This window comes from Anas platyrhynchos, chromosome 3 (genome assembly GCF_047663525.1).
Source record: "Anas platyrhynchos isolate ZD024472 breed Pekin duck chromosome 3, IASCAAS_PekinDuck_T2T, whole genome shotgun sequence".
NCBI lineage: Eukaryota > Metazoa > Chordata > Aves > Anseriformes > Anatidae > Anas > Anas platyrhynchos.
The window spans coordinates 13351284-13379196 of record NC_092589.1 but is presented as its reverse complement, the minus strand read 5'-3'; the positions used below and the strand labels follow the sequence as shown (position 1 = coordinate 13379196).

At 40.8% G+C, this 27913-nt stretch overlaps 1 protein-coding gene across 3 annotated transcripts in view; it reads right to left on the bottom strand.

The window, feature by feature from the left end:
• PELI1 (pellino E3 ubiquitin protein ligase 1) overlaps positions 1-27913 on the bottom strand; it is a 44368-nt gene continuing 16455 nt past the window's right edge. For 2 of the 3 annotated variants that reach the window (XM_027453426.3, XM_072035324.1), the window contains 6 exons: positions 8803-8947; positions 7612-7741; positions 5924-6025; positions 3713-3910; positions 3417-3605; positions 1-2454 (listed from right to left, as the gene is read on the bottom strand). In XM_027453426.3, coding sequence (XP_027309227.1) covers positions 1888-2454; positions 3417-3605; positions 3713-3910; positions 5924-6025; positions 7612-7741; positions 8803-8873 — 1257 coding nt within the window. In that variant the 5' untranslated portion in view covers positions 8874-8947 and the 3' untranslated portion in view covers positions 1-1887. Of the gene's footprint in view, positions 2455-3416; positions 3606-3712; positions 3911-5923; positions 6026-7611; positions 7742-8802; positions 8948-17929; positions 18086-27913 lie in introns of those variants that run through there. The other variant, XM_072035325.1, reaches the window with a different exon arrangement.

The window sequence follows — 27913 nt, the reverse complement described above, 5'->3', positions numbered from 1 at the left end:
TCTATTTTTGAAAAGTGTTTACTCACATAGTTTGAATAAATTAATTTGCAAATAAAAATTAAACTACAGTATAATATAGTTTGAATAAAATGATTAGAACAACTACAATACAGGGGTTTCTTGCTGCATAAGTTTCATTACTTAATGCATATAATCTGGAAAATGTCAAAATCAGTTATATTTCTATGAAAAGGGAGTAACAGCAGTTACTTGTACATGACAGCTAACTGAAATTATAATACAGATTTCCTGACACATGCATTTCCTGAGTGAACCAAACAATATACATAATTTCTTTTTAAAAATGGAGAAACAATTGACAGTCAAAGCAAATAATTCATGACATCTAAGCAACATAGGTCTCTTTTTAAACCAAGAAGTTTAGAACAGCTTTGAAAAGGAAAATTAAAGCTACGCTATAAAGTACAGAAATTTGCTACTGTCAATTATACAGTACATATTGAAAAAAAAGTATGAAGCTGGCCCAAAAAAAGCTCAACTCAATCCTAAAAAAAAAAAGTCAGATTGTGTATTTGCCATAAAGCACAGTGGGTTAGCAGCAAAGCTGGATGTAGTGCACTGGCCTTTTCTGGTGGATACAGAAGGGAAAGGAAGGGCAGGGAAAGGAGAGCCAGAGACCACCAGCCAGAGCCTGCCACCCCGAGTCCAGCCTAGGCCCAGCTCCAGCTCTTCCCTAACAGATTGCCAATTGTGTCAAGTGCACGGAGGTGCCAGGATGCAGGGCCGCATCCAGGAGGTACCGGGCTTCTGCTTTGTTCCAGGGGAGGCCGAGGTGAGCGTCCGCACCCAGCTCTTTCCTTGGAGCAGCGTAAAGGCAAGCACGTGAAGCCTGTGGCTCCCCTGTGCCAGTTTGCAGCAAGCCAGATGAAGGCAGGAGGTGCGACTGACAAGCCTTGCAAAACTGTGAAATTGCCCTGGCCGATCCACAAACTGCTCCCCACACACACGGCACAGGCACATCCACCTCTCCCCACCTCCCCAACCAGCAAGGAACAAAGCGAGCCTCATCTTTCAGGTTTGTTAATGGTTAAACATCGGAAAACCCTCACAAATGTCACTAATGCTAAATAAAGATGTGTTAGCATGAAGGGAGGAAAAAACCCTTAATCTAGACTAAGTTGCATATTCAAAGAGTCTGGTAAATATCTTCTTCATAATCAGATCGTAAGTACAGTCCTACCAAAAAGACATTTTAAGAAGTCCTTCTTAGCTACCTTTCACATGGTTAAAGCACACCTTTATGCCATCATAATTTGCATTAGCTTTGTTTAAAAAGCATTTTAACTATTCTAAGAACTCAGTACTGTAGATTAAAAAAGATTTTTCTACCATTTCCATCTCACATCCTTCTCCATCCAGAGCTACTCTACACATCCAACTGCTGGATGTAACACACTATGACCGTGCTACTCTACACATCCTACATATTTTCAATAATAAAGATAAATAGAAAAGAGTTAATATACACATTATATTTTACAATGTTTGCATCCAAGCTGTAAACTAATGTTTTTTTTTGAACTATTTACCCTCCATATACAAAAAGAAAGAAACAACTTTCAAACACTGTGGGCATGTGATTCAAAACCATTGAACGGAAGGCATTTAAATTCACTCTGTAACACTTCTTTCAGCTCTTCAGAAGCAGTTATTAACTAAAGAAGCAGGACTTCTCCCCTCCTACCCCTGTTTCTTCCATTTCCAGACTTTTCTCAATAGAGAGGGATTTAGCTGTCATAACAAAAAACAAAAAAATTCTTCATCGTAATGCAAACCAGCAAAGCCCAGAGAATACGAAAAACAGTTGGTTTAAAAATCAGAATCGCTTAGCTTATTAGATTACTGCAGTCCTCGGTTACACGTGTGTTAGTCGAGAGGTCCTTGGAAAATGAGTCTGATGTAGCCTTGCTCACCAGCCAGCTGATGCGCGCAGAACGGACAGGCTGCATGAAAAGTGTGAGTACCATGAGGAAGAGGAATTTGGGACCAATAAGCAGTTGTCTTTTCTGAGCACACGTGTCCACACGGGCTGAAGGCGTGCGTTGGAGGTCCTGCATCCACATAAAACCCAGCTTCACATCCAAGCCACAGAGGCACGTAGGGGCCGACAGAGCGGCACATGGGACACTCGCGATCCTTGCCGTCTCTCTCCTCTTTGTTGCCCCAGTTGTGATAGCCATGGACGTGGCCACAGTTCAGGTACACCCACGGCTGCTTTTCGTCTACAACATCTTTTCTCTTCATGCTGGGAAATGCCAAGGTGTTAAACCCCACGGGACACTGGGGCCTCGCTGCGTTTATTTCCTGTCTCAGCGCCTCCAGGTGCTTGACAGTGGGAGTGCGTGAAAGGCCCTCCGCGGTGCGCCACAGCAACGTTGCTCCACACAGGTCGATTAGAGAGCCATCCTGGAGCTGGTTCGTTTCGTTTTCAACCTTGTGATGGACAGAGGAAGAGAAAGAGGTGCCACCTGACATTATCTGAAGAGTAACATATGGCACTTTCATAATACAAATTTGCCTGGAAGATCCAGTTTCAAGCAACTACCAAGTGTGCCGTAGAAGACAGCCACAGAACCCAGTGCCATCTCCTTCCTCTTTTAAATAAAACTTCTGAGGAGATTGACGTAAGGAAGATTAAGACCATGAAGAGATCCCATCCAACCTTAATTTCTCTTCTCAGCTCCTTCCCTATAACACTGCCAGATATGCTATGTGAAATGCATCAAGGAAGAATGGCACAGCACAAGGCCTGTTGAGTTCCCCTTCGTACTGTGGAGTATTTTATTCACACACACACCCCTCTACACAAGGCTTTCTTCTCCCGAAGAGAAATGAGCTCCTGGCATTCCTAGCTAACTGCACCGGTAAGTAAGTATTCCTGCTGCGTTTCCTTTTGCTAAGAGACCCCAAGTCAGACCAAAATGAATCATCTCCTCAAAGCATCACCAGTGCTTTGGAAACAAGAGGAAGGGGAAAACTTAGGATACCAACAGAGAGATGGATATCCAGGTGTTAATAAAACTAGTTATTCTTTTAAAAAGTAAAAATGGGAGAACTTTAAAAGCATAAACTCAAAAGGTAGAATCAGGAAAACATTCTTTAAGTCCTCCACGTAACTATCACATCTTTCAGAAGAGCATACTAGACCGGCAACTCAATTTAGGAGAGCAGCCTAGGTCTGCAGTTAAATGCTACGGAGACAACCTGTCAGTTATTCAGGTTGAGCAAGAACCTTTCATCTACAAACACAGATGCTTAAGTTGGTGCAGTTAATTACAGAGGTGACAAATGCACTGAATGAGGCAGATTCTGGCCTCTGTTTATGCCCAAGCTGTACCACTGGTGGCTGTAGCCATTTTAAACATGATACACAAAATGTTGGTCCTCACTCTTACCATTTTTCCCCTCTGCTGAGCCGATCTGGTTTCACGGAGGCTGAACACGTTCCCACACACAGATATCTCTCTCCACACCCCTGGCTTGGAGTCCTCTGTAAATCCATTTCGGGGATGCATAACAAGAACTCCATTTGTGGTTAGTCCATCCATTTGCCCATCCGACGTCTTCCACTTTGCAGCCTTCTCCTAAGAAAAACGACAACAATGACAACTTCTTATTTTGCTCAAGCAGAGATACAAATTAGTTGTGAAACAAGTCTGCATTGATCTGGGAGAACAAAGAGTTCCCTTACCCCAAGGAAGATGTTCTTCGAGGAGTCAAATCCTGCAGCATATATTCTTGCAGTAAAAGGAGGGTTACGTTCACATATGATTCTGCAGGCAAACCTTGATATAGTGCTCTGCACAGACTGCGTATCCGAATTACTCTGACTTCCAGGAACTGTATCTGTCACAACGAAGTCTATAGGACTCTCTGTTGATCGACCAATCTGCAAAAAGGGATACAAAATATGTTTAGAAGTTTGCCTCTGGGTCTAGTAATGTTCAAGCCTAGAGCATTTAAAAATGATCAAGAAAACATCATGACATTCCAGTCTGAAGCATTTCCCTCCACCAATCTAAATTTAGTTTTCTAAAGCCTAATCTGAATTGATGAGTTATTCCACCTCCATGTGATCAAAGTTATTCTGAAGGCTGAGTACAGCCAAGCAAAGGAAGGAGAAATAAAAAGATGTAATTAAGTCAATTTTGAGAAGATTTCCCATTGAAGGTCTTCTCATCAGAAAGGTTAGAATGAGGTCAGCTGGACCGGCTGCAGCAGTGCCGAAACAGCTGGGAACAGCAGTTAGATAGGAAAAAAAAGTGGTATTCAGTCACTTTGCATGCCCAGAATATTCTGAGCAACACCAGACTAGGGAAAGACTGTCCAGAGATTACAGGAGCTGACTTTCCAGCTCCTGTGGGGCACCGAGAAACAGCACATCTGTCAGGACAGACCAGGTACAAGATGCTTGCAGCAGGGGTGAGAGTGGTGTTACATTGATACGCACAACACACACAAAAAAATCTGGTTGTAAGCAAATGTTGCATTCTTGTTAAGATGTTATTAGAAATAACAGGCTGCAAAATAGCTGTGCCTCCTTTTCTGGTTGTATGGAAGAGAATGAGCTTTGCAGTCCCGTGCAACTCCACTGGTTCTAATAAAGTTGCATGCGTTTGACTGCTTTTCCAGTCATCTTGACCTTCTCTTTACAAAATAAGGAGAAGTTAAATCCCTGTCCCAAACATCCTCACAGCCAGGTTTAAAGCACACTTGTATATTTTTACCTTTCACTCATTTCCAGAGCTCTCAATAAGCTCTTAAAACATAGATGTTTTAACATATTAAGACTGATTAACTGCTAGGAAGAAGAACCAGGGCCTGAGGTGGTTTTTGGTGAAGGCTAGAGAGCTCTCATGAGACTGAAACTGCTTTGTCAGAATATGTTTTTCTGCGTTTTTTTTTTTTTTTTCTTAGGCAGGATAACCCATCAGTACACATGGATTGCCACTGGCAGTTTTAGAGCAGCATACATGCCATAGCTTGCCTGAAGAGAGAACACTTACACAAGCAATAGCTTACGCTGCAGTTAGTTTGTTACAGCCCTTTTGCTCTGCTGTAGATATCTGCAGTTGCACAGCAGCTTCCTCACCACATACCAACACCTCCTAGCTCCTGAAATCCTGCCATGTCGTCACAGCTAAATGCTGTGACAGCAAAATTCCTTTCCATAAATTAGGTATAATGAAAAATCAATGCAGCATCAGTCCAGGAATCAGAAGAAAGAAAACACAAGAAAACCCATAACAAAACCCTTCCTTTTGAGAAAAACAGGAAATAATAAGTACAAGATATGAGTGAACATCACAGCTGTACGTGTATTTGTGGTTCCTTTGCTTACATACAGGAACTCCAGCAAAGTTCTTCTGAAGTGACAGCACATCTGAACTGGGCCTCCTCTCTCAGTATTACCAACACCTTTAACCTGTTTCTGGGTTTGCTTAAAGGAGTCAGGGGGTCATATCAGCTATGTTAAAAGTTTTTCTATATTTTCACATTGCATTTCTTCTACCCTGTATCCTACTGGCTGATCCCAAATCCCTTCATAAATGCCGGAAGCAAAGCTCCAAATACTTCAGAGAACTGTGTACTTTATTATTCATTTTGCAAGGAGGGACTAGAGACAGGTTCAGAGACTTGCAGTCAAAGACAAAACCATAATCCTGTACATTAGTCACAAAAACAGCTTTCGTCTGACCAAGTACGCCTAAGAAGAGATGCACAGATATGCAGCTTTGTTCATGTGACGGCCTTGGAAAGGAACAGAATTAAACATCTCCGAAAAGTGAAGTGCAGAAAGTGACACGTGAACTTTTGCATCTGAGAAAAGCGTGTTCAGAGAATGTCTCATTAGAAACCACCACCAGCGCAAATACTTTCGGATGTCATTTACTTCACATACCTGGAACATATCCGTGTTGCTGTCATGGGTATATTCAACTACTACTGTCTGGGCCCGAGACAAAGTGTAAGAGATGCTGTGTTGGTCCTTATTACTTATTGCCTATGGGAAAAAAACACAAATTATTGAACCAGTGAACAACAGATCTACTCAACACAGCAGCGAAGCAGACAGCATAACCAGGCTCTTGTTCTGCTCAATGAACACATTAAGTCAGATGCTCATTAGTGACACACCTGTAGTTAAACTTCACCAAAACCAGTCCTGGCCATTAAAAAAGGCTGCACGATTGATTCAGCAACAGACCGAACTGGTCTCTTTACCGCACGCTGCAACAAAGTACACGTAACCAAGGCAGATGATTAGTCATGCTTGGTATTAAAGCACAGCTGGCCTTGACACAAAGAATAAAACAACCCAGGGCAAAGGCTAAAACTGATTGGAACACCTTCGTAGCCTTCTCAGCCCAAACTTCTCAACAGCAAAATGACAACAAAAACTTAGGGACTTAATTCTAAAGGAAAGATCTGAGTACATACCCAAATCACTGATTGATAAGCTACGTGGACAAAAATGTAACAAGCAGTGCTGGTCAACAGGGCAATAGGGAGAAACTCAGCACAGGTTGCACAAGTTGCAGCAAAGTTAATCTCAATTTTCATTCTAGAGACTTATGCCGTGCCTCACATGTGAAACTAAATCCACCTGCTAGGAACTGAACAAAAAACCCCTTATAAAGTGCTTCTAAATAGCACTTATTATTTGAATACCATAAAGAATTAACAAAAGTTAGCGTTCTTTTCACAGATGTCCTACAGGTGTAATGTTAAGTACATAATGCTAGAGTAACTTCAGTCAACAAAATGCATGATTTGAAAATATTTATACCATTTCTTGAGTTTAGAAATCAATATTCTTAGGTGTCTGAGTATTTAGAGAGTCAAACACTTAACAGTACTGTATTTGTTGAAGGGCCTAGACATTTTTGAATTCCATTGGTTTTAGTAGAAGTGACCCACTTTTTACTGAATATTATTGCACACACATGAATCGCTACAATAAAGAAGTATTTCATAGTAACACCTTACCTACAATAGCCTTAGCTTTGACATGAAATACAACTCAGCTTCAAGATTTAAACCCTTCCTTCATTGCTTTTTACTGGGAACCCTGAATTTGATTACCAGCCATACAAAACGTGCCCTGCCAAACCCAGCTGTACTCATCTCTGGAGAACTCCTACCCACTGGGCTGAGTAGCAAGAGCAGGCAGCTTTGATAAAACTATTTCAAAGTCAGCTTCAAGTGAAGCAAGCTTAGTCCTAAAGCATGAATGAATGTGAAAACAGGAAGTCTAGAACAGATGTTTGTAGCAAATTTGGAAGAAAAAAAAAAAAAGTGTTTTACATGACTAACCTGTACCCTTGAAAATCTATGTTTCAAAAACCAAACATTTTCTTTTCTGGACATGACAAGGGCTGGGCACTGGATTTGTTTTGCTGAATGGTTTCTTGCTAACCCTGACTGTTACCAAAAATCCTTGAATAAATAGGAACCATTCTTTTCACAGCCAGAACTTAACGCTTTTTACATAACTTCATCTCAGCATAACAGCATTGATTTCACTGCACCTGCACTTTTTAGACAGCACCAAGAGAAGTAAGACTGAACTACACAAATCAAGCTTACCTTTGCTGCTTGAGGGGTACAGGCAATATGCACAGTGCTAGGTTTCACCCCATTTGCCTTGGGCCTTTTAAATAAAGCAAACCTACTTTTTCTTCTTCCTCTATCTCCATTTGGGAGAGACCCATTGTACCTATCAAAAAGGACAGAAAAAGAATAAAGTCCATCTTCCTGTGTTACCTAGCTTCTCACAAGGTACAGACCCCCCACGAAAAAAAATTCCAAGTACAAAGCCTTCGTAATCAGTACAATATTGAAAAGTTACATACTTCCTATTAGTTGCATCTATTGAAATCTAAGAATTGGTAAACAATATTGAAACATGCCCACAGAACTACAGCATATACGCCCAAAGAATACTATCTAGATTAATCTCAAAGCTACTATCAACAAGCAGAAGAGACTTGGGCTACAAAGAAGAACACAAGTAAGGTTATATGCTTATCTGTAGTTTTATCTCTAAATTGTGTGTTCACACTGTAAATGAAAGACTATAAATACTCACCAAACCAGGTGGAGAACTACCATTTCAGAGAATTTTAGTTGAAATGAAAACCCAGAAAAAATAGATATGCTGTCCTCTGAGACTTCAATTTAATCCATCAGAAAACCCCCAGACTCTCACTTTGAGCATGTCAACATAAACAGACCAGCCAGCAAATCTGCTTTCTTAGTGTTTTCTGTTTGAACTTGGGTATTAGAGTCAGCTACCACGTTCTTAAACACTATCGTACTAGTCATCTGCCTAGGCCCAACCTGGAAGCAATTCACAAAGTGGCTCCCTTTGTCACGAAACAATTACCTGGGATGAACACAAGAGTTGAAAATAAACTTACATCTGACTCTGCCATTTACAGCCCTGCCTCCATGCTCACAAAAAGGTACGCAGACAGCAGTGCAGTTTTCCAACATATCACATTACGTGCGTCACCTGGTTGCTGCTGAAAAAGATAACCATGCTCCTACCTCTTCCCTCAGCCAGGCAGTCTAGCCCCTTCCTTAAATAAGATCAGCTACCAAAGAAAAGCTGAACAACTCACTTTCAGCTGTATGCTTGCTAGATACAATGCAAAAGGAGTTCGAATGAGAGTCAGCGTGACCACCTCTCACAGCTACCTGCAGTTTAACTGCTCTAAGTGCACTCTGAAATTCTACCTTCATTCTCACTGCCAACACACACACACAAACACTTACCCTAATACGATCAATTCACCATACTTCACTGGTGCTTTTGATGGATGATTTTCTTGATCAGGAGAAAACATGAGCTTAGCTAATGACTTCTTCTCAAATTTCAGGTCTCTGATCAAGAGTTGTGGCACGCTTTTTTCATTATTTCCTGTAAAAACAAAGTGACATGTAAGAGGCACTGAAATACGTCAATTATACAAACCTGCACGTTTATCTTTTCTTCTTCCTGATCTGACAGAGTAGATAGAATATTTTCTACCTGGTGCTTTTCTAAATTTTGGGTTTGCCTGAAATAATTTTAAACAGATCACACATATAAAGGCACATCAGTTCTGGCTGAATTGCCTGCAACAACTACAAGAGCACAAAAAAATACAAGTACATTTAGAAAATTCCCATACAGCCTTGATAAACATCCAGTTTTCCTTCATGCTAGTTTTTACTATAAATGGTATATAGCTTCTCTTATCATCGTTGGTTCATCTATCAAGAAATAGAGCCTGACAGGTATTAAATTTAAAGAAAAAACAAGACTAGCACATTATAACCAAAGAGGTAGAAGTTTTCATGGAACGCATGTGATTCAGAGCTTTCCAAAAATGGTCTGGATCTGCAGGTTGGAGGAATTTGTATGACAACTGTATATCGAGTGCACCGTACAAGTCTGGGACATGCCATGTGATCTCTGTTTAACCAGACAGAAGTGATACAAGCAGCTGTTTGAACCAGATGTCCTGTAGGAATTGCCAGTAATTCTTACTGAGAATGGCCTTTCGGAATACAACTTTTGGTCCTCCTTTTGCTCCGAGGAGCAGTTCCCACTAGTATTCTGTATAGCTTCTCATTAGTAACACTTCCAGATTCTGACCCGCCCAACACATCTCCAACCTTCCTGCAGCACCTACCCAACACAGCACATGCTTCATAAAGAACAAAGCTGATGCCAGCCTGTTTGAGCTTGCCTTTAACAGAAACAAGGCTGTTCCCTTGGTTCTTCCAGATAAGTTTTCATACTGACTCAGAAAACCATTCAGCTTTTTAGTTCCGTACTTTCAGTACTGATTGTTAATATTCTGCCTTCTGCTCAAATGAACATTTTTGGCCCACATAACATTTCTTGTAATCTCTCATCAACATTGATCACAAATACAATGTAGTATCTCTGTTTACTTCTACCTAGAAGTAGATATTAAGCGGAAAAGACATCACTGTGCAGATGTTATCTACCCCTCATATATACCCTTACAGAGAAAAGGATGCAGCAGTCTGACATCCTGCTCACATTTGCTCAGAAGATACTTTTACTGACCCGATCCCTACCCTCTCAGTTCTTTGTTTCACCACAGAGAAGCTTGGCCCTCAATAACCCTTCTCAAACCATCAGATTCTTATTCAGCATGGGTATGTTGATCCACACCTGCAGTCAGCCCACAATGTTATCTTAAAATTCATATGTTCCTTCATGCCTTCTTGCTGCCCCATGTATTTAGGAGAGCTTCACGCAAATACACTTGAGGACATCTTACTGTCCTTCAAACTTTAGCTGTGATGACCACACAACACAGCCAGGGGACTGAACTGAAACCTTTCTTTTCATCCTTCATTCTTCTCTCCAATTCTTTTTTTCTGCTTTGCTCTAAAGTCTCAATACTATGGATTTTAAAGTTGCCTGAAATAAGAAAGTAAGCAAAGCCTGTCCTTCTGTTTAGCATGTGATGTTATCACAAGCATGTTCTGACTGCTTGTTTTTACCTGTTGCAGGTAAAGCCCAAAGTTTTGCCCCTAAAAGCATAAAATTGAAAACCAAACAAAAATAAAAAAATATGAAATTTGGCCTTAAAACTTCTATTCATGCCTGTAGACATAACACCATGAAGTAGAGATTGTCCCACTTGATTTTTTTGTTAAGGTGCACGAAGGTTGTTCTTTGAATTGGCATTTAAAAAATGATAAAAACTGCTATGAAATCTGTACCACCACCTATGAGAAAATTGCATGGGAGTAGTAAATACCATGACATTGTAAAAGAAAAAAGATTTGAGTAACACCCACCCTACACTATGACGTTTGAAATAAGAGCTAATCAGTTCACCCAGAGAAGGGGGGAAGGCAGGCATCAAAAATAACTAAGCTTTGCCATTAGGACAAAAAAGGCTTGGCATAACTTCCCTCTCATCATCCAAGTGAACGTTGTCATGGAAAGCTAAAAAAAAAAATAGGATAGAAAAATACATCTCCTAGTCAGCTTCTGATCCTCTTCAAAACTAATTACACATGAACAATTAAGGGAGACTCTACTTTAAAGCATCACCTGAACAGGTGGCCAGCAACCTCTTAAGACATGACTGAGCAGAAACCAAAAAAGAAGCCAACAGTTTCATGTGACAGACTGCAGCAGTACATGTTAACTAGAAAGTCTTAATACAAGAAAAAGTGTCCAGCATCTACTGCTCAGCTCCTCTGTAATACTTTTGTTGCTGTTGTTAAATAAATCCAGACAAGTTTATTTTGGGAGCAGCACACATGATGCAAACCCACTTCTTATTTGACTTAATGAAGGTTCAAGAAATAGAAGTCTAGAGCTACCACTTGTAAAACAGCTTGCTTCTACGTTTTCAGAAGCATGGCTTTAATGTTTGAACTTGATTTTTTAAACATGTCTCAGAACCTTTATGAGATGCACACATCACTTTTACAACCATTAACACCCAGAAACTTCAGTTCAAGCACGTAGCAAATTCAGAGCCCCTAAAAAATGCAGTGTTGTACACGCTTTTTCTCACACATTATGATCTCCCTAATGTACCATACCCAAAAGGAAGAGACTTCTTTTTCCCCCCTCAAAGGAAATAAATGCTGATCGTATTCTTCTAACAAGGTTCCAAAGACTACTCTGAACAAAACTTTATGTCTGAAAATAAAACTTACTGGAGAGGAGTCTTCTAGGCCATGGATAACATCCCCATTGCTGAAACAAAGTGGGCAAGCAGATCTTTTAAAGCTGGATGTAGTACGTAAGAACTTATGGAAGGAAATACTCAGTGGTTCTTCCCTATCAACTCAGCGTTACAGAATGGGCCTTTTCCTGTTACAGAACGACCTCCCTGATTTTTATTTCTAGCGTACTACAGTAGAATTCTTCCAAGTGTGAGGAAAGGCTGATTGAATATATTAAAAAGTCAACTAGGTGCTGTAGAGCCAGTGTACAACTGAGCAACTGGCCACTTGAACTGAACACTTCTAAGTCAGCTTTTTGCCACGACCATTACTTTTGCAGCAGCATCTCAGGCCATCAGTGGATTGGGCTTCATTGATGTAGTCTCAGAACAGACTACTCTGAAAGTATGCTGAAAGTCTTTCCATACCCTTAAACACTGATGAGGAATAAGGTGCTAACTACAAGATCCCACCCCATCCTATATTCTTTCAAAATCACGTAACTGGTAAACCAAAAAAATTTCACCTCAAGATCTCTGCTTTGACTACAGAGAAGAGACTAAAGCCTGAAAACCCCTCTCTGTGAACAGTCCTGTGTTACATAACTGAGCAGATCTTGTGAGCAAAGCAACTGGCACACAGAGAAAACTGTTTCAGAAAGGCATTACTCGAGTTGGTAAGAGGTACTGCTCATTGAGCACAACTTTGCTGTTAGGACAAAAACACGATGGGTACCAGTTAGCGTCTTGCAGTCTCAAAATAAGAAACTGGAAAAGGAAGAAGTCATGAACAATACTGTTTTGTTCTTACAACTGGTTCCTCTGGAGCCAGGAGAAAGATCATGGAAGGTAACTTGCACAATACCCTCATGTGTAACTGTTTCAAGGGAGCGGAAAGAGATGACATTTAAACTGAAGAACTATTTTAAATTCTATTTAGGAATGAAAACCCAGTTTCCTACAAGCCTTCTTGTTCTTAAATACTCAGTTGAGTCACGGAAGGCAAAGATTGCGATGGCAGAAAGAAAGCTCCAGATTTCTGAGTACATTCGTGTAGGATTGCCCCCTCTCCTGTCACATTCGCACACTAGTCTGAATCCGGAGGCAGACAATTCTCTGGGAAGACCTAGCAAGCCATGTGTTGCTGCAGCATGGAATAATGAATGGACTCACTCACAGAGCACTGCAAATCTGACATGCTTTCAGTCGCTTCATGACATACATTAGCTCCAGTCAAACCCAACATCAGGATCTGACCTATTTGTCTTCCTTCGCTTCCTATCCGCCAAGGTTTAAGTCTTCAGGGACATAAAAACAGTGTTTCCGTGCTTCACGGCAGATGTAAGTTTAAGAGGCTGGCCGCTTTCACTAACGTACTATTTCCAGTGGGGGACCCAGAGATATAATGAATTTTGGCTGAATTATCAGCTTTAGTTTAGCAGCCATCCTCAATTGTTCCACTGTTTTTCCTGATCATGAGACTGCATTCACGACAAGTCTTTACTGGCTCCTATAGAAAGGCTTCAGGTCTTGTTTGCACTGGGGCACAGCACCTAGTGAATAAGCTTGCTATTTAGAAGACTAAGTGCAGCTTTCAGAATTGAAGCGAGAATAGCAGTATCTTAATGGTTAAAATGGGGCAGGGGGAGGGGAGAACATAAATTCAATGAGCCCAAGCAGAGATTCATTAAACACTCTGCTGTGAGCTAAAAATACTAGAATAAAAGTCTCTTTGTAATAAATTACCATCATTTTCTAAACACAGAGCCAGCATTATAGGCTGTTAGCAACTGTAGCTAGTGCCAGACTAGCCCTTTTCTAAAATACTGCATTAAAAAAACACTTTCACTGTATAAAAAGAAGTCCTCTGTCAATGAGTAAATTAAAATAAAAATATGCTGATTCAGATGCAGAAAAGGGATATTTTTCCATTTTTATAATATTACTTTATGTTCTATACCTACATATTCTAGGGTTTGGATTTTTATTTATTTTTTGCTTATAGAAATAAAGCACAAGATAGCTTGCCTACCGACGTTTTTATACAGTTTGCTATTTGCAGTTCTCCATTTACAACCCTTGCAATATCTCGTCTCTTCACTCAGTAATTCTGCTTTAAATCAGGGAGGATATGGACAAAATAGAACCCAGCTCTTCTCACAGGTAGACAGGGACAGAATAGGGCAACAAACAAGCTGCAACACAGAAAATCCTGATTAGCTCTTAGGGGAAAAAATCCAGAGCAGCTGTGGGATCTCCATTCCTGGAGATGTTCAGACCTCAGCTGCACATAGCCCTGAACACCCTGAACTAAGCCTGTCCCAGTGAGCAGAGGGACTGGACCAGGCAGCCTCCCAACCCGAATTATTCTAGGACTAGAATTCATTTTCAGGAAGCCCAACACCATTTTAGGAATAAACTGAAATACATACCTGAGGTGCACTTTTGATCAGCTAGATGTACATCATGAGCTTTATTTAGATGTGAAGAAGACTTCACATTGAATAGTGCCATTACCTGACTAAACACAATTAGCACCCAAGTTTGCCAGCATCCATTTACACGTTTAAGTTCGTTAGCATCCGTACCAATTTCACTAGGCAATCTTGTGACTACAAGATTGGAAACCAAACCCTTCTGAGCACATACACAATATTGCATACACAAATACTGCATACTCTCTCCTATGGTTACATCTTATTCCTTCAGAGATGAAATCTTCACTTTCAGATTTAAAGGACTAGAATATCAAAGTTAAGGTAACCATGAGAAAAAAATCTGTGTGGAATACTAGTCTCTCAAGATGAAGGTATTTTGCAAGTGTGGAAGAAGGGAGAAGCAATAAACAAGCAGAGAGAAGTTAAAAATAAATGTAATTCCCAGCAGACTACCTCCTTGCTTGATTAGAAGTCCTGATCAAGCTCAGGTTGCTGGATTTAGGAACATGGTAAACATGAGCACAGCAGTTTACAGCACTGCACACATACGAAGTACCTGGAGCGGTAGCACATTTTGGAAGGTGGACTGAAGAACCACTCAAAGATATTCTTTCTCAGTCTTGAAATGTTGGTACCTTCACAGGTTGTCATGTTTCAAAGTGCCTGTTTTCTGCGGGGATGTACTTGTCATTTGCATTAGTGTCACTCGGTTGATACTGATAATGTTACTGCTGATCCACACTGGTGTAAGCAACAAGGAATCAGCTCCTTGCATCACCGCGGTTTTGAAGGCAGAGACAAAGATTGGGAAATCACTTTCTTCTACTTGATGGTTAAACCAGCACTGGAAAGTTATTCTCCTTTAACTGTCTTCTTTCTGAAAGCTTCTTCTGTTAAAATGGTTTTACTGGAGTGATTGCCTGGGAGAACACGCAAGTCACAGAAGAGTGTTGTGTGTTTTCATCTTTCACCCAGTTTCTAGTTAAAAATAAGCTCATGTTTCCTTCACACACATACCTGGAACTTTAGGTTCAGCATGTTTTTATCTTTCACTTTTGAGATTAGTCAGATTCTGTCTACAGCTTACATCCTTCACCGCAGATGCATGGGAAAGGTATAGCAAAACAGCTGTTAAGTATTCAAGTCGTGCCATCCCTTCAGATCAGTAGTGCTACTTTTCCTCCTCTACAGGAGGATAATTAATTTTCCCCTCCTTTCTAGAAAAGGGAATATTTTGGCATCTAAAAAAGTACAGAATTAGCCTTGGGAATGTTGAAATTTATCTCAGCCTTTAGGTTTTGTATGGCTTATTCTTTCCTTAGTCTATACTGTTTGCCTTTTCTTTTATAACCTCTGAATAAGCTTAGTCATCTGCTATATACACGAGAGTGTCTTATGATATGAAAGTACTGAAAATAAGACAACAAGGCCAAACTCTGAAATGAGCAGCCTCTCCCTCACAGGATACCAAGCACAAAACAATGCAAACAACTATCTGCTGCTGTGCCTTGAGAACATCTGTAAGATCCCAATAGAGGGGTTTTTCATTCTCAAACAGAATGAAAGCATCTTTTTATCGGGGACATCTGCCATTGGTAGGCTGGTAAGCCTGGAAACATATCATGCAAGAATCTTAGCAGGAAAAAAAAAGCATGTTGCCTATAAACACTTCAACATGGGGCATTAACTTGATGTGCATGAGCAAGTCTACTGCTCTGCACCAAGACTACAGCTAACCTTTTCCAGTGTAAGAAGCAGCAGTTTTAGTTGGGTTGGCATCCAGCATGCTGCTTCAAGTCCGGTTTCAGTCGCGGAAGCAAATCTGAGCAGCTCTTAGCAATTTTATGAAGCTTGGGAACAATGCCGTGAGGACAAGCATCTTTGTTCAGGAAAACAGCTTAGAGGAAGACTTATAATAGAAGTGCCTACATGAAAACTTGTACTTTATGGCAGTACTCAAAAATAGCATTCCTTTTCAGAAGATGGAAAATCCTTCTACGCACAGGGCTTGATTCCAATCAGACTTCTGCTGCCTTCACTTCTGTAATTCTGAATTGCCATTGATGGGATCAGAGCAGGGCCAGGCATATTAAAACTGAAGGAGTTACATAATAGCTAATGATCCACCCTAGCAGATTGACAAAAATCAATTCTGAAAATATTCTCTTTTAAAAAAAAAAAAATATCCAACATTTTCAGTTACGAAAAGTAACAGCTGATCCTCCCCTGAGGAAACCACGATATCCTCCTACAGATTATAAATGATGTAATTCAGACTGTGTGTGGGAAGCTGAAAACATTTGTCTTTTAGCACAGGGTGGCTATTTTAAAGCTGTCAGTGCAATATTATCCATAACCTTAATTAGCTGAGAAAAAAGTTCTTCACCAGTTAAACTGCCACATTTCCACGCACACTCACCACCCATGCCCACTAAGTCAGCTTTCAGATATATCAGTGACAAAACGTACAACCTCATACAAGGTAAAGGAAAGTTTAAAAGCAACCAATAAGCTTAAAAAAAAAAAACAAACAACCTGCAGCACTAGAGCAAGTAACTACAGTTTGCGTTTGTTGAATTAGCTAAACTACGAGGCCAGTGGAAGTAATTCAAACAAGCTACTTACGAAGATTAATTTGCAACTTTATATGCCAGTTTTTGGTTGTATTTGCACTGAGACTGTTACTACAAACTATTTAAGAACTTTTATTTCATACTCAAATTTTCAACTAAAGATTATTTATATAAGCTGTAATTATGAAGCCATAAAAAAGTATAACAGGCATGCTGATAACACAACATTATCTGTTCATTAAACATGGCACTACCTTTTTATATCTTTATGGAGTGCCTTGTGAAAGCAGAATCAGGAAAACAAACTTGTAGAATGGTGGTACAAAGTGGCAAAAGGAAGGTCTAATTTTCTGACAGAGAACTCTGCAGTCAGGATCCTTTTAAATTATACTCTTACTGCCTTCAGACAAATTACACGGTATTACCTCAAAAATAAGCAATCCCAACGTTCACTGCAATTCAGTGAGAGAATCACAACTTCCATATACAGATGGAGAGTATATACCAAAATACAGGCATTTTATTTTTAAAAGGGCCATTACACAAATAGATGGAGCTTTTTATGCTTTGATTACCGAGCACAGGGAAATCTGCTGTATGATGCACCTGAAGTAGAATACATATAGCTGAGAACCCTGTACTTGCAGGAAACCACAATGACTTCTTGTTCTGCAGACCTGAACATTACCGTTTTGTTTTCTGAGCTTCTGACTTCCTGACGAGGCAGTTTATGTACCAAAGTATCAACTGAACAGATGTCTCTATTACGCTCAAGCTTTTTTCACACAGCGTATTATATCATCTTGCACAAATAAGAGTTATAATTACATTTAAACTGCTTTTGGTTTAGAGAACGGTAATATTTAACAGCTCTGTGAGAAATTCCCCTCGGTATGATTTATTAGATAACGCCGACAGTTTCAAGGCATCTTGCTCCACACACTAAAAATGAGAAGCGACTGACTTCTTGTGAACAAGATGCATTTAGTACATTGTGCACTTTAAATGTCTCTTCTTGTTTGAGGTGGGAAAGCAGCCTGCAAACATGCTGCCTGTTCTCAGATTTCCCTTCAGCCATATCACTGAACTTCTTACTAAAAAATAACGTGGCTGAGGAGGCTTTTATAAAGACTGAAACAGTGCAACACTAGAACGTAAAAACGATGGCATGCAGAGCACTTACCAGTATCTTTCTGTTCTCTCAGTATTTCTACACTGTAGAGAAAAGCCTTCAGTCTTGTTTAAGAGACACGAAATCCACCAACTCCTTTAAATCCCAGCAACTGCCAGACTGAGTGCCTCTGCCGTGTGCTTTTACTTAAGCAGTGGGGAACGCATTCTGACTAACCGGGGGCTGGCTCTGCCTTACGTAAGCTAGGTAAACACCACCACGCTGCACACCATTGGCTGAAGTCACAGCCTGCATCCTGCTTGCTGTGCCATAAATTCATCAATCTCTGGCCCCAAAAAGGAAAAAAGGAAGTAGAGGGTGTGTTAAAAGCTATCCTGCAGCCCAGATCCCCAGCAGTTCTTCGGTTTAGGCTCACAGAGAGACACTGTTCTATTTCCTTGTCAGCTCCTCTTACATAACTGTACCCATGCAGGCTATACCTTTTTTTTCTTTTTATTTAAATCATCACTTATTAGCCCAGCTAGCCTTTCTCACCTCCCACACAAAAAGTGATTTCTTAATACAGTAAGAATTAAAACTGCAGAAAGCCTTCAGGTATTGTTAGCCCTGTTTTCACTAATGCTGTAGAGCTGGACACAACACACCTGCAGACACCACCTGAGTAGAGCTGCTTTTAGATACTGGAATCACTCGGCCAGAGATGCTACAGCATCTTATTTCTACAGGATGCACGTTTGGAAAGGTAACTCTGCATGTGCCAGACGAGGTTCTCATTTTGTATTCCCCTACAGCTTTAATAATCTAACCCACTGGCTTGATGCAGTTGTTTAAATGCCTGAGCCATAAAATGGTGATCGAGTTACCACAGCGTCCAAGTTACCGCCTTGTGGAACTGATCATGCAAATGTTTGTCTGCTGCAAGCGAGATACAATGCAGTAGCTTAACATTTACATCAGGTCTCACACTGCAATTGTAATGGGCCAAGTAGTTTCGCATGGTTACCCTGGCTCAAGTGACGCATGCTCAGGCTGACATCCGACATCCCCAAATTCTACACTTGGCTGTACAGCTGCCATTTCTGCTGCTCTTTCCTACAGACAGCACTGCTTGCCACCTCAGCTTTACAAGCACAGCTTCCTGGCTTGGTTTCCTTGATCTGGTTCACAGTGAAGCTGTCCATGCTTTTAAAAGTGGTTTTACCTGCTCAGTTGTTTTTCGGCCGGATCTGTTTCCCAACTGGGCTCGCAGCACGGCTGTGCAAACAGCTGTACCAGCAGAACTGAAGGCTCCTGATTACACAGGAGCACTCAAAGCTAAGCATTGGCAAACTGGCTTCTTGTTCATAACGCTGTAACGCAGCATAAGTTGCGACTCTACATCAGTAAGCTTCACTGCTGAGAATGAGGTTAATGCTTACCTTTTTTTCCTCTCTCCTCAAACTGTACTCCACAGCTAATCTTCTCCAAAGTAATACTGTCAGGCTGTGCTGTTACATCACCTCATCACCTGAAAGACTGAACTACAGAACTCCTTGCCATAGGATATTCTTGATCATAAAACTGCATAGAGGCTAAAAGACACTTACCACTCACCCCTTCATAGTTTACTAAGCACGCAGATATCACTTTGCTCCACAGAAGTGACTGAGCTGCAACCACTGAGCACTGAGGAGCACTTTGGGGAAACACTGATGTGCAAATTCCATCATTCCACTCCTCGCCACCATGCTACTCAATATCGATCTGAAATGGTATGGTCATTATCACAGCTGTCAGATTACTCAGATGAGAAGGTAGTTTGAAAAAAAATACCAAACCAACATACACAAACCTCAACTATTTTAACCCAAATCATTTTTTAAATCTGTTTGTGGGTTTATTCTCTAAACCTGCTGCACCAAACCTAGTGAGATCAGAACCTTCTGAATGAACCTCATCAAGCCACATCTTGAGACTCAAGTTTGGCCCTCCTCCCTGCCAAAATCAACACCCTCACTCTACTATCACACAGGCCTCACTTTTCCACTGATTGGTATGGCACCTTTCAGAGTGGTGGAAGAGTTGCCTAATCCCACTTCGCCCACCACCTTCAAGTCTTCTACATTTTGCCCTGGCCTATATAAGGTTAATCGTTTTAATTTTGTCTTAATCAGGACTTGAAAAGGAAAAAAAAGTAAGCATCAGGACTGTGTTAGTATCACTTAACATACAGGTACAGCAATAAAAGTACAAAAGGTGCTCTTTATCAGTGTATATCCCGACTTGGAAGGGACCCACAAGGATCAAGTCAAACTCCTGGCTCTCTCTGCACAGGAGCACCCCAAACTGGCCCAGTGCTAAGTGACATTGGCATCGACACTCTGAGGCTGCAATACTTTTCTCACAGCAGTCGTAACGCTCGAGTTGCACTGTTTAAAAAGCGTTCAGTCTAGAAAGGGAATTTAAGATTAATTGGCTTCTAAGAGTTTCTTCTTCTAAGAGCTTTGTTTTATTTCTTTGTTTTACAGCTGCCACTGTTTAGAACCCAGGTTAATAAGCCTGTGGATTGCTGTGTTCTGCAGTCACATAAGAAACTGCAGAATGAGCAGCTGCTTGGATGTACCTTCAGCTGCTAAAAGCAGGGTTTATTCGGGTTTACTTTAGACCTAGCACACGAAGTGGCTGCATCAGGTGAAATACTGTTTCCCTGCCCATGCTTATCCACAGCCGTGTCCTACTCTGCTCTTGACTTTTATTAAGAGGAAGGTTTAATGATTTCTACTCCACATAAGAAGGGCGGTCTGCCTCAAGGAGTAGAAGCGAATGCCTTGAGTGTGCTCTCCCTAGGCAAGCTACCTGACTTTTCCCTGATCAGAGATGCTGTCAACCCTGCTAGACTAAAACAATGAAATCTGTAGCCCAAGATATCGCTGCTAATTTCAAGAAGTGATGCTTAGCTGCAGGGGAGGTTCTTTCCTTGAAGTTGTTAAAGAAATAAAGGGCTGTATCGTCATGTTCTTCTATCTGACTCACAAGCAGATGCTGTACAGTTTGATATAATTACGTGATTCCACATGACATTCAAAATGAGCTTTTAAGAGGAATGCATTTCTAGCTGTATCAGTTAAAAAGACAGACTCACGGATATGGACAAAGGGTGATGTTATATCCTCTTCTGTGTGGACAGCTGAGAAATTCAAGTGGCAAATTCCTCATCCTAGAGTTCCCCTGATGAGTATGCTAATGCTAAGCTTCAAGAGACATTTTAAAGATGTGCCTGTTGATAATTTTATTTAATGAAACTGGCAGGGAATGGAATAAAGACCCAAACACAGGATAAGTGTTTAAAACCACTGCGCATAGGGTGTGGTAGAAGAGACTAAAGAACATGAATAGCAAAACCTTAGAAGAACAGGATCTGTAATAGTCCCAAGGGGAAATAGACTCAACACTGAATGCCAAACATGCACTGTACGCTACCTTGACTCCATTTCCCACCAAGTCAGTGGCAGAACTCTGATCAAAGCCAATGATACCCAGGAAAAGGCAAATCTCACGCATCAGGAAGTGCTGATTCTATTATGGGGTTCCCAGAGGTCTATCTAGCCCAGGGTGCACACGGGGAGAAGAAAGGATGGCAGATTACCGACTTGCCAGCCCCATTAATCTTTCATTGTGTTACATCACGTGTAATCTCTGTGCAAGGAGTTCCCATGTTATACAGTTAATAAAGTCATACTACAGTGTTTTAAGGAGATTATGGGGGGAAAGCAGCCTGAAGCCAAGAACATGCTAATTAGAGTATACAATAGAAATGTTAATCGAGTAATCTGCAGGAAGAGGAGGAGGGAAGGAAATGACCTAATTCCCTGCACCACTGTGTGGTGCCTAATAGCAAGAAGAAAATTCTTGTAAGGGCCAAGCAAACAAAGGTCCATTGTTATAGTTAGAGCTTTCAGAGAAGAATGCTTTGCTGTATCTCAAGTCGCTGTAACATGAAGAGTAGATGGTACAACTTCATGAACTCTTCTACACTGACCACTTCTGGAAGGGGTTGGAGAAACTAACTAGATTTGCAGGACAGCCGAGTAGAAGAACAAAGCAGAATCTCAATTTCTTAAGGCACAGCAAACTTTCCTTCAAAAGGTTTCGCCAACTCTACAACATCTGTCATCCAACAACCATGGCAAGCCTTAGGCAACTGTGGAGCAATTCATCACTGAAGCTGCACTAGCCTAGTCACAGAGAGGCAACAACTCATCATACTGCAGCAAGGTATTTCCCATGACTCGAGTCATCCTTTGCCATTAAATGAGCCTAAGGAGCACTTCTTAGCATGTCCTATTCCACTCTTAGATCTTTGAATGTGTTGTCCTGTGGTACGCCAGGGAAGTCCTTCTTTGGTTCAAGGACAGCCTGTTGCCATTGATGCGCATCCCACCTGGCAGACTGAAAACACAACTGGCCCTCTGAGTGCAGGCTGGTTTCTGCTTTAGTAGGCATGAGGCTTTTGGCACTGGATTAACTCAGTATTTTCAAACTCCTACTGAGAAGAGACCCCACCAAAAAAAGAGCATGCAAAATCACTTGTCTTTGGACTGAGAAAGAACCTCATAGTAAACCTTACTAGAAGCTGAAGGAATCTCAGGCAAGACTAACAAAATATCTACAAGACAGCAGGACTATTGATACTCAATAGAACCAGTCAAGAATTAATCCTGGATCTAATTCTAAAGTGATTCTAGATGGAGCAATATGATGCTGCTTAGGGACATGGTTTAGTGGGTGACAGTCGTAGTAGGGTGATGGTTGGACCAGATGATCTTGGAGGTCTTTTCCAACCTTAATGATTTTATGATGTAAAATATAAAAATAGAAGTTACCGTGAAAAGTCTCCAATGATATTAACAACAATACCTGTTTGATATTCGAAATTAAAGAATCAAAAGGGATTTTAAATGCAGGTCACCTTCAAACAAGCCACCTACGTTACAGGTTTGACACCTTTGCCCTTCTGTTGTGCACCAGAATTAGAATGCTGCTTATATGTTTCCAGAAGGCTGAGTCAACTTCTTACAGAGAACTCCACAGAATCAAAGAGCACTCCAGGATCTTAGGAGGTCATTTAGTCCAACCTCCTGCTCAGAGCAGGAGTTGGCTTACCAGATGTCAAGTTATTACTGCAAGAGACTCAGCTTTAGGCATGAAGAGGCCTCTCAAGACATGCCTTCCCTTAGGAAAAAGGGAAGGTACATCGAATGCTGGAGAACTGCAAACGACAAGCAGTTTTTCAGATCAACCTGGAGCTTCTTGTTTGTTGATAGCCTTCCTATGACAGTTTGTTTCAACGTTTACTTGAAACAAAATAATTAGCAAGAATTACTGGAGAGAGCTTGCTGTACACACACTAGAGATCGTTTAGGCCGATTAAGATTTTGAAAGGTTAAGACAGCATCCCCTGTATTTCAGAACAGCTTCACAAACATGTTGCCCCCTTTAATAGTGCAGTGGTTTATAGAACTGTATTCACAGCAACCATTGCCCAAAACAGATATTCAGAAATTGACCTGCTCTTTAGATAGTCCTACATCTGGCTTCCCAAGAATGGTCTGAGGCATGAGAAGTGCTGGATTCCCAAAAAACAGGACTGAAAAGTGAGGCATCATCTGAATAAAACTAATTTTCCCAAAAGGTCAATCTGATGTAAACCATCTACTAAGTCAGAAACATGCAGATGCAGTTGCACTGGGCTTCTTTCCAAGACAGCAAGCTTGAATTTCTCAGGTGCCTGGACACAGCTATTGTCAACGTGGGTTTTTTTTGTTGATGTTGATTTTTATTTTTTTTTTAGTTTAAGTCTTCCAGGAACATTTCTGGATCTTGAAAACACAACAAGTCACATGCCAGATCTGCAAGTTCAATTAACATACGCCATCCTCAAGTACTTCCTCAAAGAATTTTTCAGCTGTAGTTTTAAGTTCTTTGAAGAGCAGAGCTCAGATTCGCTGAGCTTCAGGTATTATGGTTTCCCTAAATTAAGGAACAGAGGCCCAATTCAAATTCATTTCCAAGTCATATTTTTCCTGCTTGCAAAACTTTTAAGGTACCTGCTAGTAGAACTAGCTGAACCTGCAATACCTGAAAGTTTTCATTCCCACAAAGTTAGATTGCCTGACCAGGAACTTCTTCAGAGAAAGTTCACAGACTTGCTGGAAGTGTTAACACATCTTTGCTTCACTTTTATTAAGAAAAGACATTTCACGTAGATTAAAGAAAAAAGGACAGAAAGAGGAAATGTAAGCATTCACTGACATAAATTCAGCTACAGCATGCTGGCTCTCCACATTCACTAGGAAAAAAAGATCTTAAAGGACAAAATTTAAAAACTACTCAATATAGTTTTTATTGAACTCCTACATCACACAAATGGGTATCTTAAAATAAGGGAAGTTCCTTTTCACTTAGGGAGGCTGTGAAACACAAAAGCCAAGTTCATCCAACAGCGTTTCCCTCTGCTTTATCCTAAATTCCTTACCACTCTGTGACTACACTCACCATTTCAACTGTAGTTCATCTGCAATTCCAGTTTAAAAAAAAAAACAAACCGTGGATAACCTCCACCTGGCTCTCCTAAACCTTGCATGTGAATTTTCCAAGTCTGTAGTTCATGCATGAATATTCGGTAAATCACAGCTAATAAATGTAGCATCTTACTGTATTCCTCTTCCTCTTAAATTCAAACCTTGGACAGTCTTTATGTAAGGTACAAAACCTGGTCCTTTCTAAACGTATCACCTCCAGCATTTACATATAAAAGCATATGACCTACATACCTCTGGAGAGATGTCAGAGGTCTGCCTACTCTTTGCAAGCCTAGTGTCAGTTTTTTACAGTGGCCCAACAGGATATCTATGGGGCTACAATATAAGTAAATGGCTGATTTGGCTCCTCAGTTTCCCGTATTTCCGGCATTCAAGCATGGCTTTATAGCAATCTTTCAGTATTCTGTACCTGAGCCCAAACAACAAAGATTACTTTAAGCAACAATCCAGAAAATAAGAATTGATTACTTTGCATGTGTGATAAATTCCTGATAAAGCTATATGCTGCTGTCTCCCAGTATATTAAAAGCTGTCTCTTGATGAATACATTTAACTAGTTTTTATGCTAATACACTGCTATACAAATCATAGAATCATAGAATATCCTGAGTTGGAAGGGACCCTTAAGGATCATCAAGTCCAACTCTTGACACCGCACAGGTCTACCCAAAAGTTCAGACCATGTGACTAAGCGCACAGTCCAATCTCTTCTTAAATTCAGTCAGGCTCGGTGCAGTGACCACTTCCCTGGGGAGCCTGTTCCAGTGTGCAACCACTCTCTCTGTGAAGATCTTCCTCCTGATGTCAAGCCTAAGCTTCCCCTGCTTCAGCTTAACCCCGTTCCCGCGGGTCCTGTCGCTGGTGTTAATGGAGAAAAGGTCTCCTGCCTCTCGACACCCCCTTACGAGGAAGTTGTAGACTGCGATGAGGTCTCCCCTCAGCCTCCTCTTCTCCAGGCTGAACAGGCCCAGTGCCCTCAGCCGTTCCTCGTACGTCTTCCCCTCCAGGCCTTTCACCATCTTCATAGCCCTCCTCTGGGAGGGCTAAAAAACCAAACTTTTTGTACACTTATAACAAAAAACCAAACTTTTTGTACACTTATATTTCCACTTTACTATTCTTTCACAGCCGGCAAGTCAAACAGATGAAGTTCAAATACCTTCTCCACCTCCTCATGTTTCCTTAGATCACTTATCCGTTCCCACTTTGTTACTGCTCAGAGGAAAAAAAATATCCCATGCTATTTGATTATCTTTTTTTTTTCTTCTCCTTTATAATCCCATGGGCAATGCATGATTTAGCATATCTAAAGAAGAGCAATACTCTACTTCCTACACTTCTAATCCAATTTGGATAAGAGGTTTTCTGCTTATAAAAATAAACAGGCAGTTGCACTTGAGAGGATGCAACAGCCATCCATTTACCTCTGTATGGGCACTAACATCTAAAACCACAAAGGTCATTCTCAAGAAGTATTGAAGTCAGTGCTAGGGATGCCCTCCCTAACTTTTACTTGGACAGAGGGGAGAAATGAACACAATCTTCAAGCTTTTTCCTGAAATTTCAACAGAAAATGAAGAAAATACTACTACAGTAATGTTAGCATGGAGGGAATAACATCACAAATCAGTAAAACACAGCCATTGAAGTACTACTTATGTTCATTTTACATATAAGTTTTGGAGTTACTGCATGTATTCTCACCAAAAAAAAAAAAAAAGCCAAGGATAGAATATCTCAACCAAGGAGACTTAGATCAGAAGCCATACTTTTATAAACACACAGGCGAATTTGGCCTGACCATATAGTGCAGTTTTAACAAAATCAGGAGCTAAGGAAATTATGATTAATATTTGATAGACAGTTGAAAGCTTTCAAGGTATCACTAGGTTCAATTTAAAATTTGTTATCTATACAGAAAAATGTTACCTCCAGATAAAAGAAACTTCCAGCTGGATATTGCAACTGTTTTCTTTAAGGTCACATAGGTTTCAGTTACAACTAGAGGTACTCTGAATGTATTTAAGTGTATGGGTCACAAAATCCATTTTTCAAAAGCAGTAACAGGCATTTCTGTACCCCAACAGTGTCCCCCTTTCTTTCCCCCAAAATACCATGTTCTCCAGAATCCGTGTTACTCTTTGTTGCCTTTGAGCCTGCATCACTGAGGAAAACAAAAATCTAACATCCAAAGACAAAAGACTTTAAATTGGTAGAGCGCAGGGATAGTGAGTCACCGTGGTCGAGCACTTCTCCAGCAGTCGTCAGAGTGTGCAGCCACTGCTACACCACATTAAAATATTCAGCAGGCAGTTTCATGGCCTGCCCTTGCATTTACAATGATGGTAAGTCACACCACTCACCCTAATGAAATACTAGGAGTCAGATTGCTGTCTTGCTAATATAAGCCTACCAGGAAGCAAGGAAAGTGTTCCTGAAGACAAAAAAGTTCTTCCTTGATCCACTGAAGTTAAGAGAACTCTGTCTGAATGCAGACCTTCAACATATAGCCTAAAGATTGACAAAATTGAGATCTAGACATGGGCTCAGTATATTTCTTATCATTTAAGGCAGGTTTACGTATTTCCCACAAAATGTTTTCAAGCAACACAACTCAGTAAGTTCTTTTCAGAAACCACGTGCTTAAAGCTGCGTTCTAGCTAGGGCTCTGGTCCTCTGGTGCAGCCCCCTCAGGACCGACATTGTTTATGAACTTTCCTTCCAATTGCTAACAGCTGTGCATAGTGAGCACATCGGTGCCTCATTCACATGCACTCAAAGGTTTGTAGGAGTCCTGCTCACATTCAGTTTGTGACTTGTGGTTAGTGCCTCTCCTGCTTCAGGACATCTCATGGCATCCATCTGCAGAGAAAAGTGTCGTGCAGCAAAGGAAGAGGCCAAGCAGCAAAGTTCACACACATTAAGAAGTCACTACCCAACCTTAGCTAAGACGCCTGACCACATTCAAGCTCCTAGACCAATGCAAATCCCAAATCAGGAATACATTTAGGCAAGCCCATTCAAGCAATGAACTACTCGACAGACACAGCAAATAAAGCAGAGACCTACTAATAAGGCAAAGCCAGTGTAACCCATTTGACACTAAAAAACAGAATGAGTTCATAAAAATTTGGGCAAGTGGGACAAAGGCTAGTAGTCTGCTGAGCTGTGATGACTAACCAGCTGCTGCCTTAGCAGCATGCATTGCCTCCATACACCTTAGTGACAGGTGTTTTATTTAGATTAAAAAAACAAAACAAAAAAAACACTGAGCACACTCAGGCTGGCTTTGGCAACCTCAAAACTAGTTGTAAGAGTAATATATATTCTCTAAAGAAAAGACCAGACGTTCATTGGCTTCACAGCCACTGCTGTACTTTAAACTCTGAAGTCATTCTGCACATTCAGCATTTTGCTGATGGAAGTGTGTGAATTACATGTCCCCCGAATAAAC